General features: G+C 52.1%; 6 protein-coding genes across 6 annotated transcripts; 3 read left to right on the top strand and 3 right to left on the bottom strand.

Moving 5' to 3' along the window:
* Positions 1-117: 117 nt before the first annotated feature.
* TRIVIDRAFT_169837 (uncharacterized protein) lies at positions 118-2,575 on the top strand (the record flags this gene model as incomplete). The annotated part of the gene is made up of 6 exons (XM_014100968.1): positions 118-399; positions 454-1,240; positions 1,292-1,341; positions 1,389-1,827; positions 1,887-1,984; positions 2,032-2,575. 6 exons carry the CDS (start codon positions 226-228, stop codon positions 2,416-2,418), a joined length of 1,935 nt encoding a protein of 644 aa, XP_013956443.1.
* An 86-nt stretch (positions 2,576-2,661) lies between these two features.
* Positions 2,662-6,039, bottom strand: TRIVIDRAFT_191059 (uncharacterized protein; the record flags this gene model as incomplete). The annotated part of the gene is made up of 10 exons (XM_014100967.1): positions 2,662-2,923; positions 3,028-3,213; positions 3,268-3,769; positions 3,825-4,162; positions 4,211-4,687; positions 4,814-4,876; positions 5,038-5,347; positions 5,404-5,620; positions 5,684-5,969; positions 6,023-6,039. The coding sequence occupies 10 exons, from the start codon at positions 6,037-6,039 to the stop codon at positions 2,662-2,664; spliced, it is 2,658 nt and encodes an 885-aa protein (XP_013956442.1).
* A 1,521-nt stretch (positions 6,040-7,560) lies between these two features.
* Positions 7,561-9,243, top strand: TRIVIDRAFT_115792 (uncharacterized protein; the record flags this gene model as incomplete). Its single annotated transcript, XM_014100966.1, has 3 exons — positions 7,561-7,740; positions 7,807-9,008; positions 9,084-9,243. Coding segments are annotated over 3 exons (1,542 nt in total), but the record flags the coding sequence as incomplete, so codon positions are not given.
* Positions 9,244-9,698: 455 nt separating this feature from the next.
* Positions 9,699-11,101, bottom strand: TRIVIDRAFT_71540 (uncharacterized protein; the record flags this gene model as incomplete). The annotated part of the gene is made up of 3 exons (XM_014100965.1): positions 9,699-10,726; positions 10,784-10,827; positions 10,903-11,101. 3 exons carry the CDS (start codon positions 10,975-10,977, stop codon positions 10,192-10,194), a joined length of 654 nt encoding a protein of 217 aa, XP_013956440.1.
* A 266-nt stretch (positions 11,102-11,367) lies between these two features.
* TRIVIDRAFT_209061 (uncharacterized protein) lies at positions 11,368-15,570 on the top strand (the record flags this gene model as incomplete). The annotated part of the gene is made up of 3 exons (XM_014100964.1): positions 11,368-11,644; positions 11,721-14,113; positions 14,383-15,570. The coding sequence occupies 3 exons, from the start codon at positions 11,368-11,370 to the stop codon at positions 14,404-14,406; spliced, it is 2,694 nt and encodes an 897-aa protein (XP_013956439.1).
* Positions 14,333-18,440, bottom strand: TRIVIDRAFT_169828 (uncharacterized protein; the record flags this gene model as incomplete). The annotated part of the gene is made up of 1 exon (XM_014100963.1): positions 14,333-18,440. One exon carries the CDS (start codon positions 18,438-18,440, stop codon positions 14,886-14,888), a length of 3,555 nt encoding a protein of 1,184 aa, XP_013956438.1.
* Positions 18,441-19,151: the final 711 nt, after the last annotated feature.

Genomic DNA, 19,151 nt, shown 5'->3' with positions numbered 1-19,151 from the left:
CCTTAACAAAGAAGCGGGGAGAGGCCATACCCTACTCGTAATTAGTCCTCACATCCTTTCCTTTCAAATACCACCATGTCTCCATCTGAGAGCTCCCACACTCCGCCTCTTGGCGCTACAATCCACCAGCTCAAGATCAAGACCGTCTTCGACTCTCTCAACAAGCGCGAGAAGCTCTACGCCCACTACCTTGCACGCGCAGCATGGCACGGCAGCAGGATCATCATGCGGCAGGTGTCGCCCGAAAGCCCCGACATCTTCGACTTCATCATGGACCTCTTCCATGCTTGTAATGGGGAATGGGACACCTTGGTCGCGCAATGCAATATCACTCCTGAAGAGTTGGCTTCTTTTCTCGAGTATGCCGCCATGTTTCTTTGCAACTTGGGCAACTTTTATGTACGTAGTAAACCAGGCGAGCCATCTGCCGTTTACGGTACTAACCGTGACCAGGGTGAGGGCGACCAGAAATTCGTCCCTGATGTGACGGCAGAAGCTCTCAGGAAGATTGCAGCCATTTCCCCAAAGACGAAAACCGGTTTGGACAAGATCATCGGCCCGATGTTGGCGGTTCCACCATTCAGCCTTGGATACCCTAGCAAAAATGCGCAGTCGGGCTACTACCCCACCGATGAACCCATCACCAAGGATGAAATCGCCAAGGTCTCGGAGGTTATGAACGACAAGTCAATAGGCCCGGAGAATACCCGAGTTCGAAAAGTGATCAAGGACGGCAAGCCTGTGTTGGAGCTGTTGCAAGCTTCTGTGGACACTGGTCCGCTCAGCAATGGCGACAACGAGCTCGCAGAGGGTGTCGTCCTTGTCCGAGGAGATCATTCAAAGGAATTGGCCAAGGTCTGCTCCGCTTTGGAAATGGCAAAACAGTATGCAGCCAACGACAAACAAACCGACTTCTTGACCCATTACGTTGAGTGCTTCCGCACTGGCAGCTTAGAAGCTTTCCAGGAGTCGCAAAAGATTTGGGTGACGGATGTATCAGCCAGAGTCGAGAACATCCTTGGGTTCATCGAGCCTTACCGGGACCCGGCTGGAATTCGTTCTGAGTGGGGGGGTATGATAGGCATTGCCGATGTTGATGAAATCAAGACTCTAAAAAACTTTGTCGACAGTTCCGCTACATTCATTCGACAACTCCCATGGGCAGTCAACGGCGTGAATGATGGGAAAGGACCGTTTGAGAAGAGTTTGTTTGAGGCCCCTGACTTTACCAGTGTCCACGGTTAGCCTCTGTCCACCTGCAAAAATGGAGACACACTAATAATTCTCCTAGCGCTCGCTGTGTGCGGCAGCGTCGTCTTTGAAGCCTCCAATCTCCCGAATGTGGGTGTATACCGTCTCGTTTTCCATCAATAAACTAATGGCCATAGTACGATTACATCCGAGAGACCTGCGGCTTCAAGAACATTGTCCTCGCGAACCGTTTTAGCGTCAACAACAACCCCAAACTTCCCTGTTACTACGTTGAATCCTCTGAGCTCAAGTTTTTCAAAAACACCACGCACATAGTCAGATTTCTCACCACAGCCATTCACGAACTGATTGGCCACGGAACCGGCAAGCTCCTCAGCGAGACTTCACCGGGAATCTACAATTTCGACAAGCAGAATCCTCCAATCAGTCCCCTCAGCGGGGAAGCCGTTACTTCACACTACCTACACGGTCAGACTTGGGGAAGCGTGTTCGGAAAGCTGGCAGCAACAGTGGAGGAATGTCGTGCATTCTTGATGTCGGAATATTTCATGGACAACAAGGATCTATTGAGGATATTTGGCTATACTGATAGAAGCAGCATCACCGCTGAAGACCGTACGTTGCAATAGTCCGAACTACTCCTATACCGCGACACTAATTCTCATTGATTGCAGTTCTCTACGCCACATATCTCAACATTGGTGTCGACGGTCTGCAAGCTCTCGAGCACTACAACTTCCAAGATCAAGCTTGGGGCCAAGTCCACCACCAGGTAATGCATACCCTCCTCTCACCTAACCCCATCTAACCCTTGCGTAGGCCCACTTCTCCATTCTCAAACATCTCCTTCAAGACGGTGACGGAGTCATCTCCATAGCGCAGGATCTCACGCAGCAATCTCTCACGGTACATGTTGATCGGGCCAAAATCCTTTCTCACGGTAAATCATCCCTGGGTCGGTATCTCTGCAAGCTACACATCTGGCGCTGCACCGCCGATGTGTCCGCGTGCAGGAAGTTCTACGAGCCCTTGTGTGCAGTTGATGGCGTGTATGAGGAGTGGCGCAAGATTGTCGTGTCGAAACCGAATATGAGGTGGAAGTTTGTGCAGCCGAATACTTTCCTCACGGGTGGGGATGTCGAAGTCAAGGTCTATAGCGAGACTAATGAGGGTATTATCCAGTCGTGGGCTGAGAGGGACATCTGAAATCGGAGAGTCGTCCAACGTAGTCTGCCTTGCTGTCATTGCACGGCTTATCAATCCAGCATGCGTGTGGTTTCTCTTATTACTCAACTTGGCCAGTTAGGTAGCTTACTGATACTAGCATTCAGTTGGGAGTTTTCAAGCACAACTCTGCACAGATAACCACAACGTATGCAATACCCCGGGGAGACATATTCGTATTTCATTTCTTCCTTGTCTTCTGACGTAGGCTTCTTCATTAATGCTCTAGCGCCAAAAGATGGGCACCCATCTATCATAGACGTCCTCGTTCCCAAAATCCGTCGCACCTTTATCCCTCCTAAGCAAATATACTTCCGCCTCATCCCTCAAATCCTGTGCCTCGTTCTCACTAACGTCATTCTCATTCTCATTTGAAGACGACTTCTGGATTAAAGCCTTGGAGAGTTTGAACAGACTACGCGCGTGCTCGACGGGCATGGTGTCGGCGTGGAATTTCGTGATCTCGATGCTATCGCGGAGATGTTTACTAACGAATGAAGATGGGTAAATTATTAGCTCAAAGAACTGGAAAAAGATAGAGGGAAGAATGGGAGATGCAAGGACAGATTAGATGATCGAGGAAGAACATACATAGCAGCCTCCACCTTCCCCTGATCCAGACAAACCACGCCCGTCTTATAAATGCATCCTGCGTTGAACGGGTGAAAGCGCCCCTGATCGCCTTTAGACCACATATTCTGTGCTTCCATGAAGCTTGCCTCGGCGGCTTCAGGTCTGTTTCCACGTCGTTCAAGGATGCCTTGGACAAAGTATGCGCTGTGAGCGGACGTCAGTTAACGTTGTATAAAAGGACGAGAGATTTGTACGCACTAAGCCAGCATAGCCCAGTTAAGCGGTTTCTCCTGCTTGAACTCCCTGATCGAAGTATCGAGCAATGCCTGCGCCTCGTTGTACCTCTCCAGATACACAAGACACCTCGCGGCGTTCTTCTTTGTGACCGTAGGCCAGTCTTCTTCTCTGCCCTCCTCGACATTCCACGCAGTCCAGGTAATGCGTGACTTTTCAAACCATATTAGCGCCTCTTCGTGCTTGTTAGCAGTGTTGTAGTTATACCCGAGGTTCTGCTCGAAGCCGCCGAGGAGGCCACCCTTGAGAGGCTTTTCCTTTAGGCGCATATTGTAGCCTTTGATGTTCAGTTCGATGGCTTCTTCGACCTTGCCGATACTTTCGTACATATTAGCTTGGTGGGATAGCGTCGAGGCCTTGATGTCGATGGCATGTTCCTGGTCATTGAGTGTTTCCACGGCTTGGAGGTTTACTTCGCAAACATCCTCAAGCTCTCTCAGTGCATTGATCTCGCAGAGATACCTAGCTTCGAGTTAGGGCATTGTCATAAAATCGTAGCAGGGCAATATCTCACCTCTGACAGTCTTCCAGAAGCTTGCAGAACAACAACGACGCTGTAAATTTCTCCGAGCGACGGCGCTCTTCTTTGAAATTGTCCTTTAAGCAGAGAACGTGCTGCAGGCAAAGATTGCACTGAGTCCACTTCTGATACAATTGGTTCTTGTTCGTCGCGTCCGACTGTTTGGGGAAAGCATTGTACACTAGCACCACTGCATTGTTGAATGCTTGCTGTCGCTCCTCCGGGGATAGGAAAGACCGGAAATGCGTCTGCACCATTCGATGGCACGAGAAGATACTGGTCCATTGATCCTGTTTCATCAACGCTAGGGTCAAGAGGGGCCCCATCGCCTCTAAAAACCTGTAGTCGGGGTCAGACAAGCTTCTTCAAAGGGTTCATTAGACATACTCTAAACCATCAAGGCAAAACTTGAGATCGTCTGGGGGATCAAGGCCATTCCTGTTATCAAACAGCTCGTGTGCCATGTTATCCGGGGCCAAGAATGATGCAACTCCCAGGAGTACCCGGCTGTCTTTTTCCAAAGTACCAAACGAAATATCCCACACTGCCTGTAACTCAGTTTTGTGAAGCCTTCTTAGATCTTTCAAATAGGTGCGCATGAATTCGGTGATGGACATGGGCCAAGAGTTTTGTTGAATCAAACCAGCCATATGTGAGATACCCAACGCATGGCCATTGAGCTTCTCGGCAAGTTCGACTGCCGAGATTCCCTCTGCTTGAATATCGCGAGCTATGTTGTCTTTCAGCAAGAATAGGAGAAACTCAGAACCGGTCTTTGCATCCCATGAAGTGATTTCCAAGCCGGAGGTAGCAAATTTGTACACAAGGTTGTGATTGCGGGTGGTAATAATGGCTTTTCCATGACTTGCTTCCGGCCAGTATGGCATCAATAGTTTATCATCCTCGACATTGTCGTAAACAACCAACCATTTGGAGTCTGTTATGCAGAAAATCAGCCAAGATCAACAGGAGCAAAGGACGATGGCTTACCCGTCGTTTGAAACCAGTCCTGAACCATTCGCAAGTTCTCGTTGTGTGAGTTGGGTTGTGCGCCTGGCAATTTGAGCCGCAGTGCTATGTCTGTGAAGCTCTGTCGCAGCGATGCCGTCGTCTCACCATAGACCCAAAACACTACATCGTACTTCTTCTCTTCCATCTTTTTCTCAATGTATCGTACCGCAATGGAGCTCTTGCCGACACCACCAAGGCCAAACAACGCTATGGATCGGAACGCGGCGGTTGATCCATCCCGGCCGAGGATCTGGTCTATTTTCTCAAATGTGTCCTCCCTGTCAAAGAAGCTTGGGTACATATTGGTTGGCAGCCGCATCAAAGATACTTGCTGTGTGATTGTAGCCATGTCTGGGGAACTAGCTTGACCTAGCACTGGAGAACGTGCAGCAACTAGATTCTCAATCCGCTCTAGAGTTTCCGAGAGCGCCCGATATGTGTTGGTACACTTGCGTTGAAGCCACGACCATCGGTCCTCCTGTCCATGGGGATGATCTTGTCCGGCTCGTTTGTCTGGGCTATCGCGTCAGCTGGAAAAAAGTGGTGATTCTTCGTCCACCGATACGTACAGTGATGTGTCTCGTCCTCCTTGCCACGCAAAGACTTGACGGCTGTTGTGAAAAATTGAACTAGCTGAACCTGGATGTCAAAGCATGCTTCTTTTACTTGATTCGCATTCTCACTAGTTGACGCAGAGTAGTGCTGCTCGAAAGCCTCTATCTTGTAGCCGAGTGACTCGAGCATTTGCGGGATCTTGGAGAGGGCTTGTAGATCCCGTGCCGTAAGCTATCACGCCGTGAGTAGTTTCAGTAGTTGTTAAACAAGGGGGTTGTCAAATCTCGCACTCACCTGCAGCAGTATGCCAACGATGCCCCAGAAGAAGTGGGCATGGAGGCCGGGGGCCAATTGCGACTCAAATATGTGGGTGAAACGGTGGAAGTGACCAAGTGTTGGTTCCAACACGGAAATCTCATATGGAGTCCTTTTGCTGGTCTCCGTGTCCACTGGGTCGAACAACTCTTTCTGCAGCACATTCCAGGAAGTTATGAGTCGCACTTGGTCAATGTCGTCTGGCTCTAAGGATTTCTCGCACTGCTCGATGACTTGTGCCCAATTGCTGAGAAAGTAACGCTCTCTACCGGAGATGTGTCAATTCCGGTATACCATAGTAACAGAAGAGCGACTTACAATTCTGAAGAATCCATGGCGCACGCGTAACCTTATTGATGAGCACGGGGTCGAAGCTGATGCTTGTTTCTTGATGTTGATGAAGGTTGAGCAGCCTCGAGGCCAATTCAACGAGAGGGAACGCCCTTGAATGCCTCGAGATTGTAGAGATGGTACAGTTGGTGCACTGACTGGCGAGTATCAAGCCAGGGCAATAACGACAAAGTACACGTAGATCGATGGATGTTGGTGAGAAGCTCCCTGCGAGGGATTCGATGTCGACAAGATGGATACTGGCTCATGTATGTCGAGCAAGGCACACTTGTGATTGACAGACGAGGACTCGAGTTAAGTAGCAAACTCTCGAAGTGTTAGAAGTTACCCCGCCAGCCTTTGAGTTGGATCAAGACTGATGTTGGTCGCCTTACATACCTGTATGCCTGCGGCTCTGCCTGGACAGTGCCGTTTTGCAGTCCGTGCTGCGTCACAATTAGATTGAACCGTTACATATTGTACCCAGTCTTTGAGATTCATGGTGAATCAAGCTTAGGGGAGAAGGAGACTCTGCAAAACCCGTGTATAAATGTCTGGAAGGTGGTTAGGGATCATAAACTGTTCGCGTCATGCATGCCTTGCGGAACGAAACGTCTTATACGGCCCTACAGTACTTGTAGTTGAGTAGCTCCACGCTGCCCGACAAGGACTAGCTATAGTCGATGTAGTCGATGCGGAAGCTAACTTGGACGAGGCAGAGGACGAAGGGGTATCTTCTTTCTTCGAAGCTTTTGAATCTATTTTATTGTTTTTCTAATTTCAATTATGTTTGTTTTGATATAACAAGTACATAAATAATTACTGCAGTTATTAAATTTATATATTATCATGCTTAATATTATTTATTTATTTTGTCACATGATTAGTATGTACGAGTACGAGTGTATGAGAGAAGCCATTTGCAAGCATTGCCTTTCAGTTGTTAGTGTGCTAGTCTGCCCGTCATCCAGGCTTCTACGAGTGTTCGCGTCGCTCACTGCTGCAGGTACAGAGCCTCTCCAAGCCGCAGCAATTGTCCGTCTCCTCACCCACGCCGTTCTCGCAAGCAAAACGGCACAGGGCGGGATCGGCCGGGTTATGACGGCATACGAACTATCGGATACACTCAAAAGGCGTTGAAGACACTCGGCTTAAAATCGGCAAAAACCCGGCAATTTCGATGGCGAGCCAAAAGATTCAAACAGCCCCCACCTTTTTCTCGGTGCATGTTCGTCTAAATTATTTCTCGTCGCAAACATCGACGTCCGTGGAAGCTTTTGGTGGAGAGCTGCTTAATAACTTTTTGGAGGGGGACAAATCTCCAGCCGGTCGCCGTAGAGCCGCTTCCCTTTTCTTCTTTTCTTAGCCTCTCTCGACCACTTTGTCTTGTCTTGTCGTGTCTCTGCTCGGGGTTTACTCGGTTTTGGTGACGGATTGACAACTACCTTACCTGGGCGGAGAAGAGTAATCGAAAAAGAAGGAACAAGAGAGAACATATCGCCATTCTGACTGTCTCAGCAATGTCTAACCTGCTCTTCAAGGCCGCGGCTCCGGCGCGCGCACTTGCAAAGAGCCATAATCTCTCCGGGGGCCCGAAACTCCAGCAATGCCTCCGTAAAGGCGCTCGGCTTCATACGGCTTCTTTCCGCTCTCGAGCTGAGCGACCCAATGCCCGGAAAGAGCACAATGCTCGTGCGTCTCAGAGGGTAGGTTCTCGACTCAAGATATGGATAATTAAGACGTCAGATGCTGACAGCATGTTGATGATGTAGACTTTCCACGCGACCAATAACTTGTTGCAGAAGGATCCCTACAAGGCCCTCGGCGTAAACAAGTCCGCAACCGCTGCCGAGATCAAAAAGGCATACTACGGCTTGGCGAAGAAGTTCCACCCCGATACCAACAAGGACCCCACGGCCAAGGACAAGTTTGGCGAGATCCAAACCGCCTACGAGATCCTCTCCGACCCCAAGAAGAGGGAGCAGTACGATCAGTTCGGCGATGCCAGCTTTGATCCCAATGCGGCGGGGGCCAATCCGTTTGCCGGTGCAGCTGGCGGCAACCCTTTCGCTGGGTTTGGTGCGCAGGGCGGCTTCGGAGGAGGTTTTGGCGGCGGCTTCAACTTTGAGGACTTGTTTTCGGCTTTTGGCGGCGGTCGTCGATCGAATCCTTTCCAGCAGGAGATTCTGGTGGGCGACAACATCGAGTCTCATGTGAGCATCAGCTTCATGGAGGCTGCCAAGGGAACAAGCAAAACAATCACCATCACGCCCGTCGAATCCTGCAATACATGCTCGGGTAGTGGCTTAAAGTCTGGTGCGCAGAGGTCGCAGTGTCACAGCTGTGAAGGAACGGGAACGCGGGTACACTATGCGCAGGGTGGCTTCCAGATGGCCTCGACATGCGGATCTTGTGGAGGAACCGGCTCGACCATCCCCAAGAGCTCCGAATGCCGGACGTGCTCTGGCCAGGGTGTTGTGCGCAACAAGAAGACCATTACCGTCGACATCCCCGCAGGTATCGAGGACGGCATGCGGCTGCGGATAGACGGGGCTGGTGATGCTCCCATAACCGGAAGGTCTACCAGCCCCGATGCTCGGGCCCAGCGCGGAGACCTCTATGTCTTTGTCCGGGTGGCTGCAGACCCCAAGTTCAGCCGCGAGGGCTCCAACATTCTCTACACGGCTCACATTCCCCTTACCACGGCCATTCTCGGTGGACAGGTCACGATTCCCACGTTGGACGGAACAGTTAACCTCAAGGTGGCCACTGGCACCAACACTGGCGACAAGGTCACTCTGCCCGGGATGGGTATGCAGCGACTCGGCTCGCGGAGAGCGGGTTCTGGTGATCTCAAGGTCGAGTTCCGGGTCAAGATGCCCAAGTCGCTCAGCGCCAGCCAGCGCACCATTCTCGAGATGCTCGCCGATGAGATGGACGACAAGTCAGCTCGCCGCGTCATGAACGTTTCAAGGTCAGAGGGAGATTCCAAAACTTGAGCTGCTGCGATCGTTTACTAACCCGCAGATTTTTACTTTCCGGCGTGCAGCTCCGACCCCAATGACGCTGATTCTCACAAGGACGAGGGATTCCTCAAATCCATGTGGCATAATCTGACTCACCATCCCGCACATGAAAAGGGCGCCCCTGGAGCCTCTGGAGCCTCTGGAGCTCCTGGATCAACCGGCGAATCTACAAGCGACGACAAGGGAAAGAAGGAGAACAAGTCTGCATCTGACTGAGTACCCATCTCCTTAAGAACGGACAATATCTATAACCGATCTACTTCGCTTTCACCTGTACGACATTTGAACCAAGGAGACCAAAAAATTACAAACTGAAAACCCTAACGCGATCATGCATGAACGTTGGTAGTTCCGAAAGGAGAATGGAGGATCATTTTTGCATAGAGCTGGGAACTGAACACACACTCACACTCACCACAGAAAAAAAAAAGAGAGGGATTGCATTCGACGGTGTTGTCTTTTTTTAAAGATGAAAAAAAGAAGGCCTTGAATTATGTATGATATTATTGACGGCGGCGTTTTTTTGCTCAAAACGGTTTGGGGGCCCTGGCTTGCTGCCTTTTGGGTTTACGGGCTATGCTCGGGGTGTAGATGCTTTGGGCATTGTGTATATTAATAGCTGTGGGATGATTTGAAATAAAAAGAAAGGGGGAGAGGGGGACGAAGAGACGCGATTTCGCGGAGGCCAATCTCCCCTCTTTGATATATATGGCGCTGCTTGCTACCTATGTAGTTTCTATGTGCTCGTGTTCTAAGACTTGACTTGAATATGGTTGTAGTAGTAGTTTACAACCATATTCATCAGTCCTGTAGAAAATTGCATATTCTGTGATCCCATCTTTCTATATCTGTGCCAGAACCATGCTCACCATGATCCAAATCATTGTCGAGGCAGCGAGATTCTGCTGAGACCTGTTTGTGCCGATGGTGTATGCTTGGCTACCATTGTCAGACGTAAAACCTTCATTAAACTCAAGCGACTCACAAGGAAAGATGATATCCTCCAACCAAAACCCTTTAACTCCATGTCCCCTCTCTCTCCCTCCCTCTCTCCATAAGAGCGAAAGGGCGGGAAAAGGGAAAAGCTCTGAACATTCCTTTCATTTAGTATATTTCCTCACCCATCTTCCCTCAACCAATCGGCTTAAGCTTCTTCTTCTTCTTCTTGTCTGAGTCGCCGCCCGACTTGCCCTTTTGAAACTGTCGCCAGCTATTAATCCTGACGTCCCGCGTCGCCTCCCAGTCCTGCTCGTGCTGCCTCTTGCGCTTGCGATCCTCAACCTCCTCGTCCTGCCGGCGCTGTTCCCTGCCCTCCTCCTGCAGCTGGGCCTTCATCTGGCGCCTCCTGCGGTGCTCGTTGTCGATGAGGACCTCGCGCGCCTTGTCGCGCCACTTCTTGGCGAACTCGTCCGTCTTGAGCTCGGGGCTGTCGACGGTCCACTTGTTCTCCCTGATGAGCAGCATGCGGGCGTCGGCGATGGCTTCGTCGAGGCGCTCGCGGTGTTTCTCGTCCATGAGCTCTGTCTGGGCCTTCTTCAGGCGGTCGAAGGCGTCGGGCGCGCGCGGGTTCTTGGTTTTGTCGGGGTGGATGAGGAGAGATTTCTTGCGGTATGTCATTTTGATGTCTGATTCCGGGACGCCGGGCTGCAGGTCTAGGACGGCATATCTGTAGATACGAGTGTCAGAGAGGGGAGGTCTTCTGGTCTTGGGGAGGCGAGCTCACGCATCGAGGCGAAATGCCTTGAGGATCCGGTCAATTTCGGCATCCTGAGATTCGAGTTGGTTAGTATGCAACTTCTTTGATTCTACATGCTGGGGAGGAAGAGGGTAGCCGCAGCGAACCTTGTCAAATTCCTTGGCCTCGAGCTCGAGGGCATCGAGGGCATCTTTATCATCCTTAGTATTCGCATCCGCCATTATGACGATGATACCAGCCTTGATTCTTGAATACACAATAAATCAATCTTTTGCGATGACAAAAAAGAGCGCAGAAGAACGAGCGTGAGGTGAGCGGCTGGGAAATCGGCAAGGCAGCTTCTCGTGTGCCTTTTGTCAATTGGAGAGATGATTCGCGCAAGGCTCAGATGCAACAGCAAAAAGAGTGGATGCGATGCCGCATTAAGACTCGATTCCGGGGGCCCATATTTCCGCACCCCCACTGAGCCGATAAGATAAGGCCCGAACTTTTAGATGGAGAAAAAAAAAGTTGGCGGCGAGTTTCAAGTTCCAGCACGCTGAGGCCGGGGCAGTGAGACGAACCAAAAAAATATCATCATAGATTAGAGAAGGGCATCGCAGTTCGCCATCATGCCCAGTCGTCGCGCAGCTTCACCGGCGGCTTCAGAGCCGGAGCTGGACATCCTCGACTCTCTATACCCAGGCGACGAGGAGAATGGAGAGCAGGGAATGGGCAAAGATGGCCAGGATGGACTCGACTTTGATGGCTTTTTCAATGCGGGCGCGGCTGGAGGAGGCGAAGACGACGATGAAGCATTCATTGCGCTGCAGCAGGCAGCTTCATATCGCAAGGCTTCAAACTTGAAGGGCAGAACGGTCAAGAAGGGCGGTGGCTTTCAAGCAATGGGTAAGTTGGAGACAACTGAGCTTGGCGATGCATTGGCAGTTTGATCAAGGCATTCTCTAATTCTCAATATGCACAGGTATCAATGCGAACCTTCTGAAGGCCATCGCTCGCAAAGGATTCTCGGTCCCGACGCCGATTCAGAGAAAGACGATACCACTGGTTCTCGAGCGGAAAGACGTCGTTGGCATGGCCAGGACAGGTTCGGGAAAGACTGCGGCCTTTGTCATCCCCATGATTGAGAAACTGCGCGCCCACAGCTCCAAGTTCGGTAGCCGAGCACTGATTCTTTCGCCCTCCCGAGAACTGGCCATCCAGACCCTCAAGGTTGTCAAGGAACTCGGCCGAGGAACAGATCTCAAGTCGGTCCTTCTGGTCGGTGGTGACAGTTTGGAGGAGCAGTTTGGCTTCATGTCGGCCAATCCCGATATTGTCATTGCCACACCGGGTCGATTCCTGCATCTCAAGGTTGAGATGGGTCTGGATCTCTCATCAATCAAATATGTCGTATTCGACGAAGCTGATCGACTTTTCGAAATGGGTTTCGCAACTCAGTTAACCGAGATTCTACACGCACTCCCCCCTTCAAGACAGACACTTCTCTTCTCCGCGACACTTCCAGCTTCATTAGTCGAGTTTGCCCGGGCCGGTCTGCAGGATCCTAGTCTTGTGCGACTTGATGCGGATACCAAGGTTTCCCCCGATTTGGAGACGGCATTCTTCTCCGTCAAGGGAGCTGAAAAGGAAGGCTCCCTGCTACATATCCTCCATGATGTTATCAAGGTTCCTCTGGGACCACCCGCTGGCGCAGAAGACGAGACGGAAAAGAATTCAAGGAAACGGAAGCGCCAGCCTGACAATGGTGCTGGAAAACCAACACAGCACTCGACCATCATCTTTACAGCTACAAAACACCATGTCGAATACCTGTACAACTTGTTGAAGCAGGCTGGATTTGCAACATCCCACGTGTATGGTTCTCTTGACCAAACCGCTCGACGAATACAAGTCGAGGATTTTCGGATGGGCAAGACAAATTTGCTTGTCGTCACAGATGTCGCTGCCAGAGGTATCGATATTCCCGTGCTGGCCAACGTCATCAACTACGACTTTCCCCCACAGCCAAAGGTTTTTATCCACAGAGTTGGTCGTACGGCTCGTGCGGGCCAGAGAGGCTGGGCTTACAGTCTGGTTCGAGATGTGGATGCGCCGTATCTGCTAGATCTACAGCTTTTCTTGGGCAAGAAGTTGGTTGTCGGACAAGTGGAGAAGGAACCATCATACACTGACGATGTTGTTGTTGGAGCCTTGCCACGAGATGCTGTTGGAACCCACGTGGAATGGCTCAACAAATTCCTCGATGAAAACGAAGACGTCGAAGCCCTGCGAGGGGTTGCCATCAAAGCAGAAAAGCTCTATATGAAGACGCGAAATTCGGCCTCGAGCCAGAGCGCGAAGCGTTCAAGAGAAGAGGTGGCTTCCAGGGGCTGGTCGCAGCTACATCCGCTCTTTGGCAAGGACGTTGACGGCGCAGAAGAGGCTCGGGCTGCCATGTTGGCCAAGATTAGCAACTTTAGGCCCCAGGAGACCATTTTTGAGGTTGGACAGGGAGACAAGGCGACGAGCGAGGCGGCAGAAGTGATGAAGCAGCTTCGCAAGAGAGTCAGGCCACGCAAGAAGGAAGAAACCAATGACGAAGAAATGGAGGTTGACGACGACTACGGTGGCGTCCAAGCCCCAGACAGCGATGAGGATGCGAACATGGATGACGATGACGAGTATGGCGACGATCTCGAGGTCACAATCACCAACACCGGCAAGACTAAGAAGGAAAAGGGCCGGACTGACTGGCGCGACAACGAAGTCTTCATGTCATACACGCCGCGCACCATCAACGCCGCCGAAGAGCGCGGCTATGGCGTCCACTCGGGCGGCCAGGGCTCCAGCTTCGTCGAGCTCGCCCGCGACGCGACCATGGACCTGACCAACGACGACACGGCAAAGGCCTTTGGCGCGCCGACGCGGCCGCGCATGCGCTGGGACGCAAAGTCCAAGAAGTACGTCAACAGCGCAAACGACGAGGACGGCTCCCGCGGCGCAAAGATGATTGTCGGCGAGAGCGGCGTCAAGATTGCCGCCAGCTTCAGCAGCGGCCGCTTCGACAAGTGGAAGAAGGCACATCGCGTCCACAAGCTGCCTCAGGTCGGCGAGCTGGTCAAGCCTGGCAGCGGTGCTGCGCAGCTGCCGTCGGGCGTGCGGTACAAGCACAAGAAGGAGCTTGCGCCTAAGGAGGCTGATAAGTACAGGGATGACTTCCATGTGCGCAAGAAGAGGGTTAATGAGGCTCGTGAGAAGCGTGTTGGACGTTTCAAGGATGGTATGGGCAGCAAGAAGGAGGTTAAGGGATTGACTGATATCCGCAAGGCAAGAGAGGAGAAGGAGCGCAAGAGGGCCAAGACGGGTAGACATCAGGTAGGAAATGGCCGAGGAAATGGCCGCAGGAGATGACGAGCGTGATAGAACTTGATTAAATTTTTATCTGTATTAATTCTTTGAAAGCAATACTAAATGGGTAGACTGCTCACACACACAAAAACAAACACAAAAGTGAAGATTTACATGATCAAAAATACGGACACATTTTTTACAACATCGTCACATCACACTTGCCGAGATCCTAAAAGTGAACATAGTTTGCATCTCTCAAATTAATAAAAAAGCGTACTCTATCCAAATCTCAGCAAAGAGAGCTCTTGTGTGGCTAAAGTTCAACGTAGCATTCATAGCCCGTATTCCTGTCATGTCCATCCAACGCCTCGCTCAAAAGTAAACGCGAAAAAAAAAGTAATCAGAGCCAAATAAAACGCTAGGCCAAAACAAAGAGAGAGTGTGAGAGAGATGGAGAAAGAGAGAGAAGCTGCAGCAGCGAGATGAAGCGTAGCTGCATAGCAACGGAAGTCAAGCATCGTATATTGGCTTCCAAACCAATCTGTATAAATCAAAGATAAGGCGCGTTATATTTCTTTGCGCCGTTGGGGGTATCATAAGGTATGTTGTGAGTAGGAACTGGAGTATTAGGGAGTAGGTGGTGGTACAAGCTTCGTTTGGTTGATCGTCCCGTATCGTAGAAACCAAAAGTTCATAACGTCATTAATAAAAGAAACGTCAGAGGAAGTGTTGTAGAAGACAAGAAAAGAAAGAGTAAAAAAAGATGATACAAGAGGGAACGTGTGGCCCTCGGGGCTTATTCGCTAGAGTCAAGAGTGCTTGCCCACTGCCTGACTGCGTCACGTAGAACGCTCTCGCTAGCTTGGCCCTGTTGCTTGCGTCCAAAACCGTTGCCATCGTCGTTGTCGATAACGTCTCGGATGGTGTCTTCCAAGGCAGACAGCACCACCGTCTTGCACTGTCTCCGTGGTATCTGGAGAGGAGGCTCTGGTATCTGTGTCATCTCCGAGAGCGTATCCGGCATGGTGCTGCCGCCACTGTCGATAGGGCCGAGGATATCAACGTGGACCTGGGAAGAGGCAGAAGAATGCTCCTTACTGGAGTCTGCAATGAGGTGAATGACCTTTTCCAAGGCATCCGCCAAATTCTCATCGGGTACGGATACTGTTTCCTCAATCCACTCCTCATCCAGCGTCGTTTCATGAGGCAAAACTGATGGAGTGATGGCAACACCTCCAACCACGGGCTTTTCTACAGCCAGCCTTGGCTTGACCAACCGGCGGTAAGTAATGCGGAGAATCGAGTCTGTAGTGGTGTTGGCGACGAGAGCCGAGCTAACATCAACCCAACGCTCAGAAACGTCGTTGCTGTCAGATTGGACGACTACCGGGGTAGGCTCAGCCTGAAGCGCAGCCTTGACCTTGTCGAGAAGGTCTTCTTGAGGAGGAAGACCCTGCAAGACGAAATCAGGATGGAAACGGTTTAACCAGCCGGCTGCATTGAGAGGCAGGTCACCGTCGATCGAGATGCGTCCACTCTGTTCAAAAGAGTCAAGGCCGGGCAATCCGGGCGTCGAAAGGTATCCGCTGCTAGAGGGCGAGCTTATGGCTGATTCAAACGAGGCAATGTAGTCTGGGAATGGAACATCGACATCAATGACGCCATCGTCCGCGTTGATCGAAGTCTTGACGGGAGACTCAAAGGCACCGGTAGGATCGGGTGTCCTATCACTCTGGGTGAAGGACTTGCGGCCGCGCTCGGCAGTTTCCCGCGTGACGTCGACATCCCTAGCATTACTTGCCCGGCGTAGGTTTCCCAGTCGTCTATCAGGCCCTTCCTCGGCAAGGGACAGCTGAGCCATGTCGGGAAGCTTGTTTGATTGAGAGAAGCCCGTCTTGATTGGTGACCGTAGATCGCTGGCTTGGCTATACGTGCTGCCGCTGTCCATTGACTCACGGCGACGTGCGCTCCACAGCCCGCTCATCAGGTTGCCCCATCGCAGTCCTTGGCTTGGGGGCCGCGCATTTGCGGCTGTGCTGCTTTTAAGGGATCGCTTGAGGTCATCTGCAGCTGCGCTGCCGCTGCTTCCCGGTCGTCGCCACCTAAGGCTATCGGCCCGTTGAATAGTCGAAAAATGCGGAATCGTCGAGTCTTGCATAACGGTGGAAGTGGCAACACTGCTCTTCCGGCTCACCAGGTCGTGGCCTGGGATAGGGAGCCCGGTGCGAATGGAAGCAGCGTCGGAAGCGCGCCTGTGGTGGCTCGCTTGGTCCGCAGCACTCAAGTGTCCTGTTTGAGACGAGACCGTGCCGCTCCTGGTGCTCTGGCTTGCTGTCCTGGAGTGAGACACACGTCCAAACCCGGTTCGACGGTTGATCTTTCGGCGAAGAGACTCCTCGCGGACGACAGGCACAACATAAGAGGGAGGGGAGTTTGAAAAGGCACCAACCGAAGCCGAGGTGCTTGGCCGATGCACCCGGGGCCCGGGAACGTGTTGGTTCGCCGGCAGAAAAGCAGAAAGCAAGAATATGATGCGCCGTGCGGCCATCTTGTCCTCTGACACAATGATGGTCCGCGCCGGCAGCGACAGGTCATCTTCATTCTGGTTCTGTCTTCGGAGCATTGCTCGCCTCCTATACACGGGAGAGCTGAGCGCTTGAAGCCAGTCGATGTGTGTGGCCAAGAATCCGGTAAGCAAAGTGTGGAGGAAGACGCCTTGGTGAAGCGAGACGGCCCATTTGCATGTCCAGATAGCTTCGTCGCGCCATATTCCCCAGCGCCCTTGTCCAGTGACAACACGGGAGGCGCTCAGACCCATGACAATTCTAGACCTAGCGAGACCGACCTCGGATGCAATATGCACGTCATCCGAGAGACAGTTTGGCATCAGAGAGACGAGTTTGGTAGTGCCCTTGGACGGCTTGACCCCGTCCAGGCGCCTCTCAGTGGAAAGAGATGGCCTCCTAGAGCCCATGGTTGCCCAAGAGGTTGAATATGGTCCAGGGGAGGCCATGTCGGTCTGCTTGAGCATGGTGTGCAACCTAAAGGAGGCAACGGACTGAAGATGAGTCAGGGTGCGCATGATGATGTCCCAGTGCTTCGTAAGCGAATCGATGCGGTCCTCGACGTCGATGGAAAAGGACGAGTCGGTAGTCTCACCGTAAAGGCCCGACCCGGACATGTTCCAGCCAGACATACGAGTTGAACTGTAGGACGACGAGAAGAGATCTTGGTCATTGTACGATCCTGGCTCGCGAAAGACAGGCTTAGGAGGCACAGCCGAAGATATGCGTGACGGTGACGGTGGCAGCTGTACGACAAGGACCACGGCGTACATTGGCGTGCGCCGCTGCTTTGGCTGCGGTTTCTTCTTCTTCAGCGCGGACTCATCGCCGGTGGGCGGAAATGGAAAGCTGCCATTGTCATCTGAGTACCGGCTGGGAGGCGTGGCGCTGTCATCTAAGTCGTCGGCAGTGAGGGTCACTGGGAAGAGTCGAGTGATGAGAACCTTCTTTCGCTCACTCTGGCGCGGAGTAGATGCGCCAGTCGCAAGCGGCGGGTGCGTTGGAGAGACTGTCTGGGACGAGTAGGATTGGGACAGCTTGCTGGAGCGGCCGGTGGCACGTCCAATGGAGCTGCGGCCGTCTCCGAACATGGAGCTCGCATGGTCTGGGATGCGAGGCTCGGATGGCACGACGTGGACCTTTGTAGAGGTGCCCTTGTAAGCCATGAGCTCTGAGTTGCCAAAAATGCAGCTAGAGAAGGTAGCCAGCTCCTCTCGATACTCACGCGCAGCTCGCTGCCCATCCGTTTCCCCGAAGCTATGGCTACGACTATGTACCGAGGCCCGACGGTCAAACGCCCCCTGGCGAAATTGAGAGCTATCGGTATGAACAACAGTTGGGCGGGAGGTCTGGCTGTGGCTCCCCTTGCGCGGTGAAAGAGGGTTTGTCGTCGTCCTTTTCATGTCCTGGGTAGCAGTGGAATGCCTCTCAGCAGAGGCAGCAGCCTCGGGAAGGGGGTGGCTGTCAAAGAGGAGAGATGCATTAGTGGGACCAAGAGCATCTTGCATGATGATGACGCGAACGTCCTTGACATCGAGCTCGAGGTCCTCATTGTAGTCGAAAGCATTGGCCGGAGAGGCGGAAGATGTTGCCGGAGCAGTGAAGAATGGAAAGACTTGGTCATTGCGATGTTGGTAGAGATCCTGGGCGTCAGGGAAAAGTAGATTGCGGGTGTGCGAGTCTTCTTGGACAGATTCTAGGGAAAGGATAGGTCGAGAGCCATTGTTGGACTGAGTAGGACCCGTAGACTGGCCACCGGAGCCAAGATGCAGAAGCCGTCCTAGCATATCGTGTAGCGAGATCGATTGGAAAAGGAAAAGAAAAGACGGAAAAAAGAGGCGGAATATCCAAACGACTGGAAATGAAGCTCAACGAGCGCACGGAAGATGCGGGATATCAGCTTCGGCACAGTTAACCCAAGCGATGCGCCATCACCAGTAATAAAGTCGGGACATGGCGGCGGCACATGGACATGTTCGTTTCTTTTTCTTTGTTGGTCTTTCCTTTTTGTTGCCCTTGATTTAGGCCCTTCTCAAGTCTCGTCAGGCGCCAGTGCGTTTAGCCTCTTGGAAATGGGTTGTGAGTCGCAAGCCGTGTCACCAAGCCGAGATGGTCGCCGTCCAAGGTTTCGCTTATTCCCAGATACTAGACAGCTGAGGCACAACCAAGCTGGCCCCGATGCTAGGGGGAGATTAGCCTGGCCGAAAAGGAAACAAAAAGAAAGGAAAAAGTGATTTGTCTATCGACGCAAGACAAGACACGCAGCGCGCCGTGATAGATGGTGTGGCGGCAGCGCAGCTCCAGCTCCGATGCAAGGCACGTGCGTAAAGGGAGATGCTGGGGGGCGACGGCAGTGGCAGCGCTGCGACGGTTCGTATAAGTACTCGGGATATGGATATGGATTGGCTGCGAGCGAGGAGCAGCAGGAATCGCCCCTCCAGAGGCTGGTTGTGCGAGGCCTATTCGCGAGGCAGCTCGAGCCCTTTTGTTGGTGATGG

The sequence above is a fragment of the Trichoderma virens genome, assembly GCF_000170995.1.
Source record: "Trichoderma virens Gv29-8 chromosome Unknown TRIVIscaffold_6, whole genome shotgun sequence".
Classification (NCBI taxonomy): Eukaryota; Fungi; Ascomycota; class Sordariomycetes; order Hypocreales; family Hypocreaceae; genus Trichoderma; species Trichoderma virens.
Note: the sequence above shows the minus strand (reverse complement) of the source record. Positions and strands in the feature narration are given on the sequence as shown.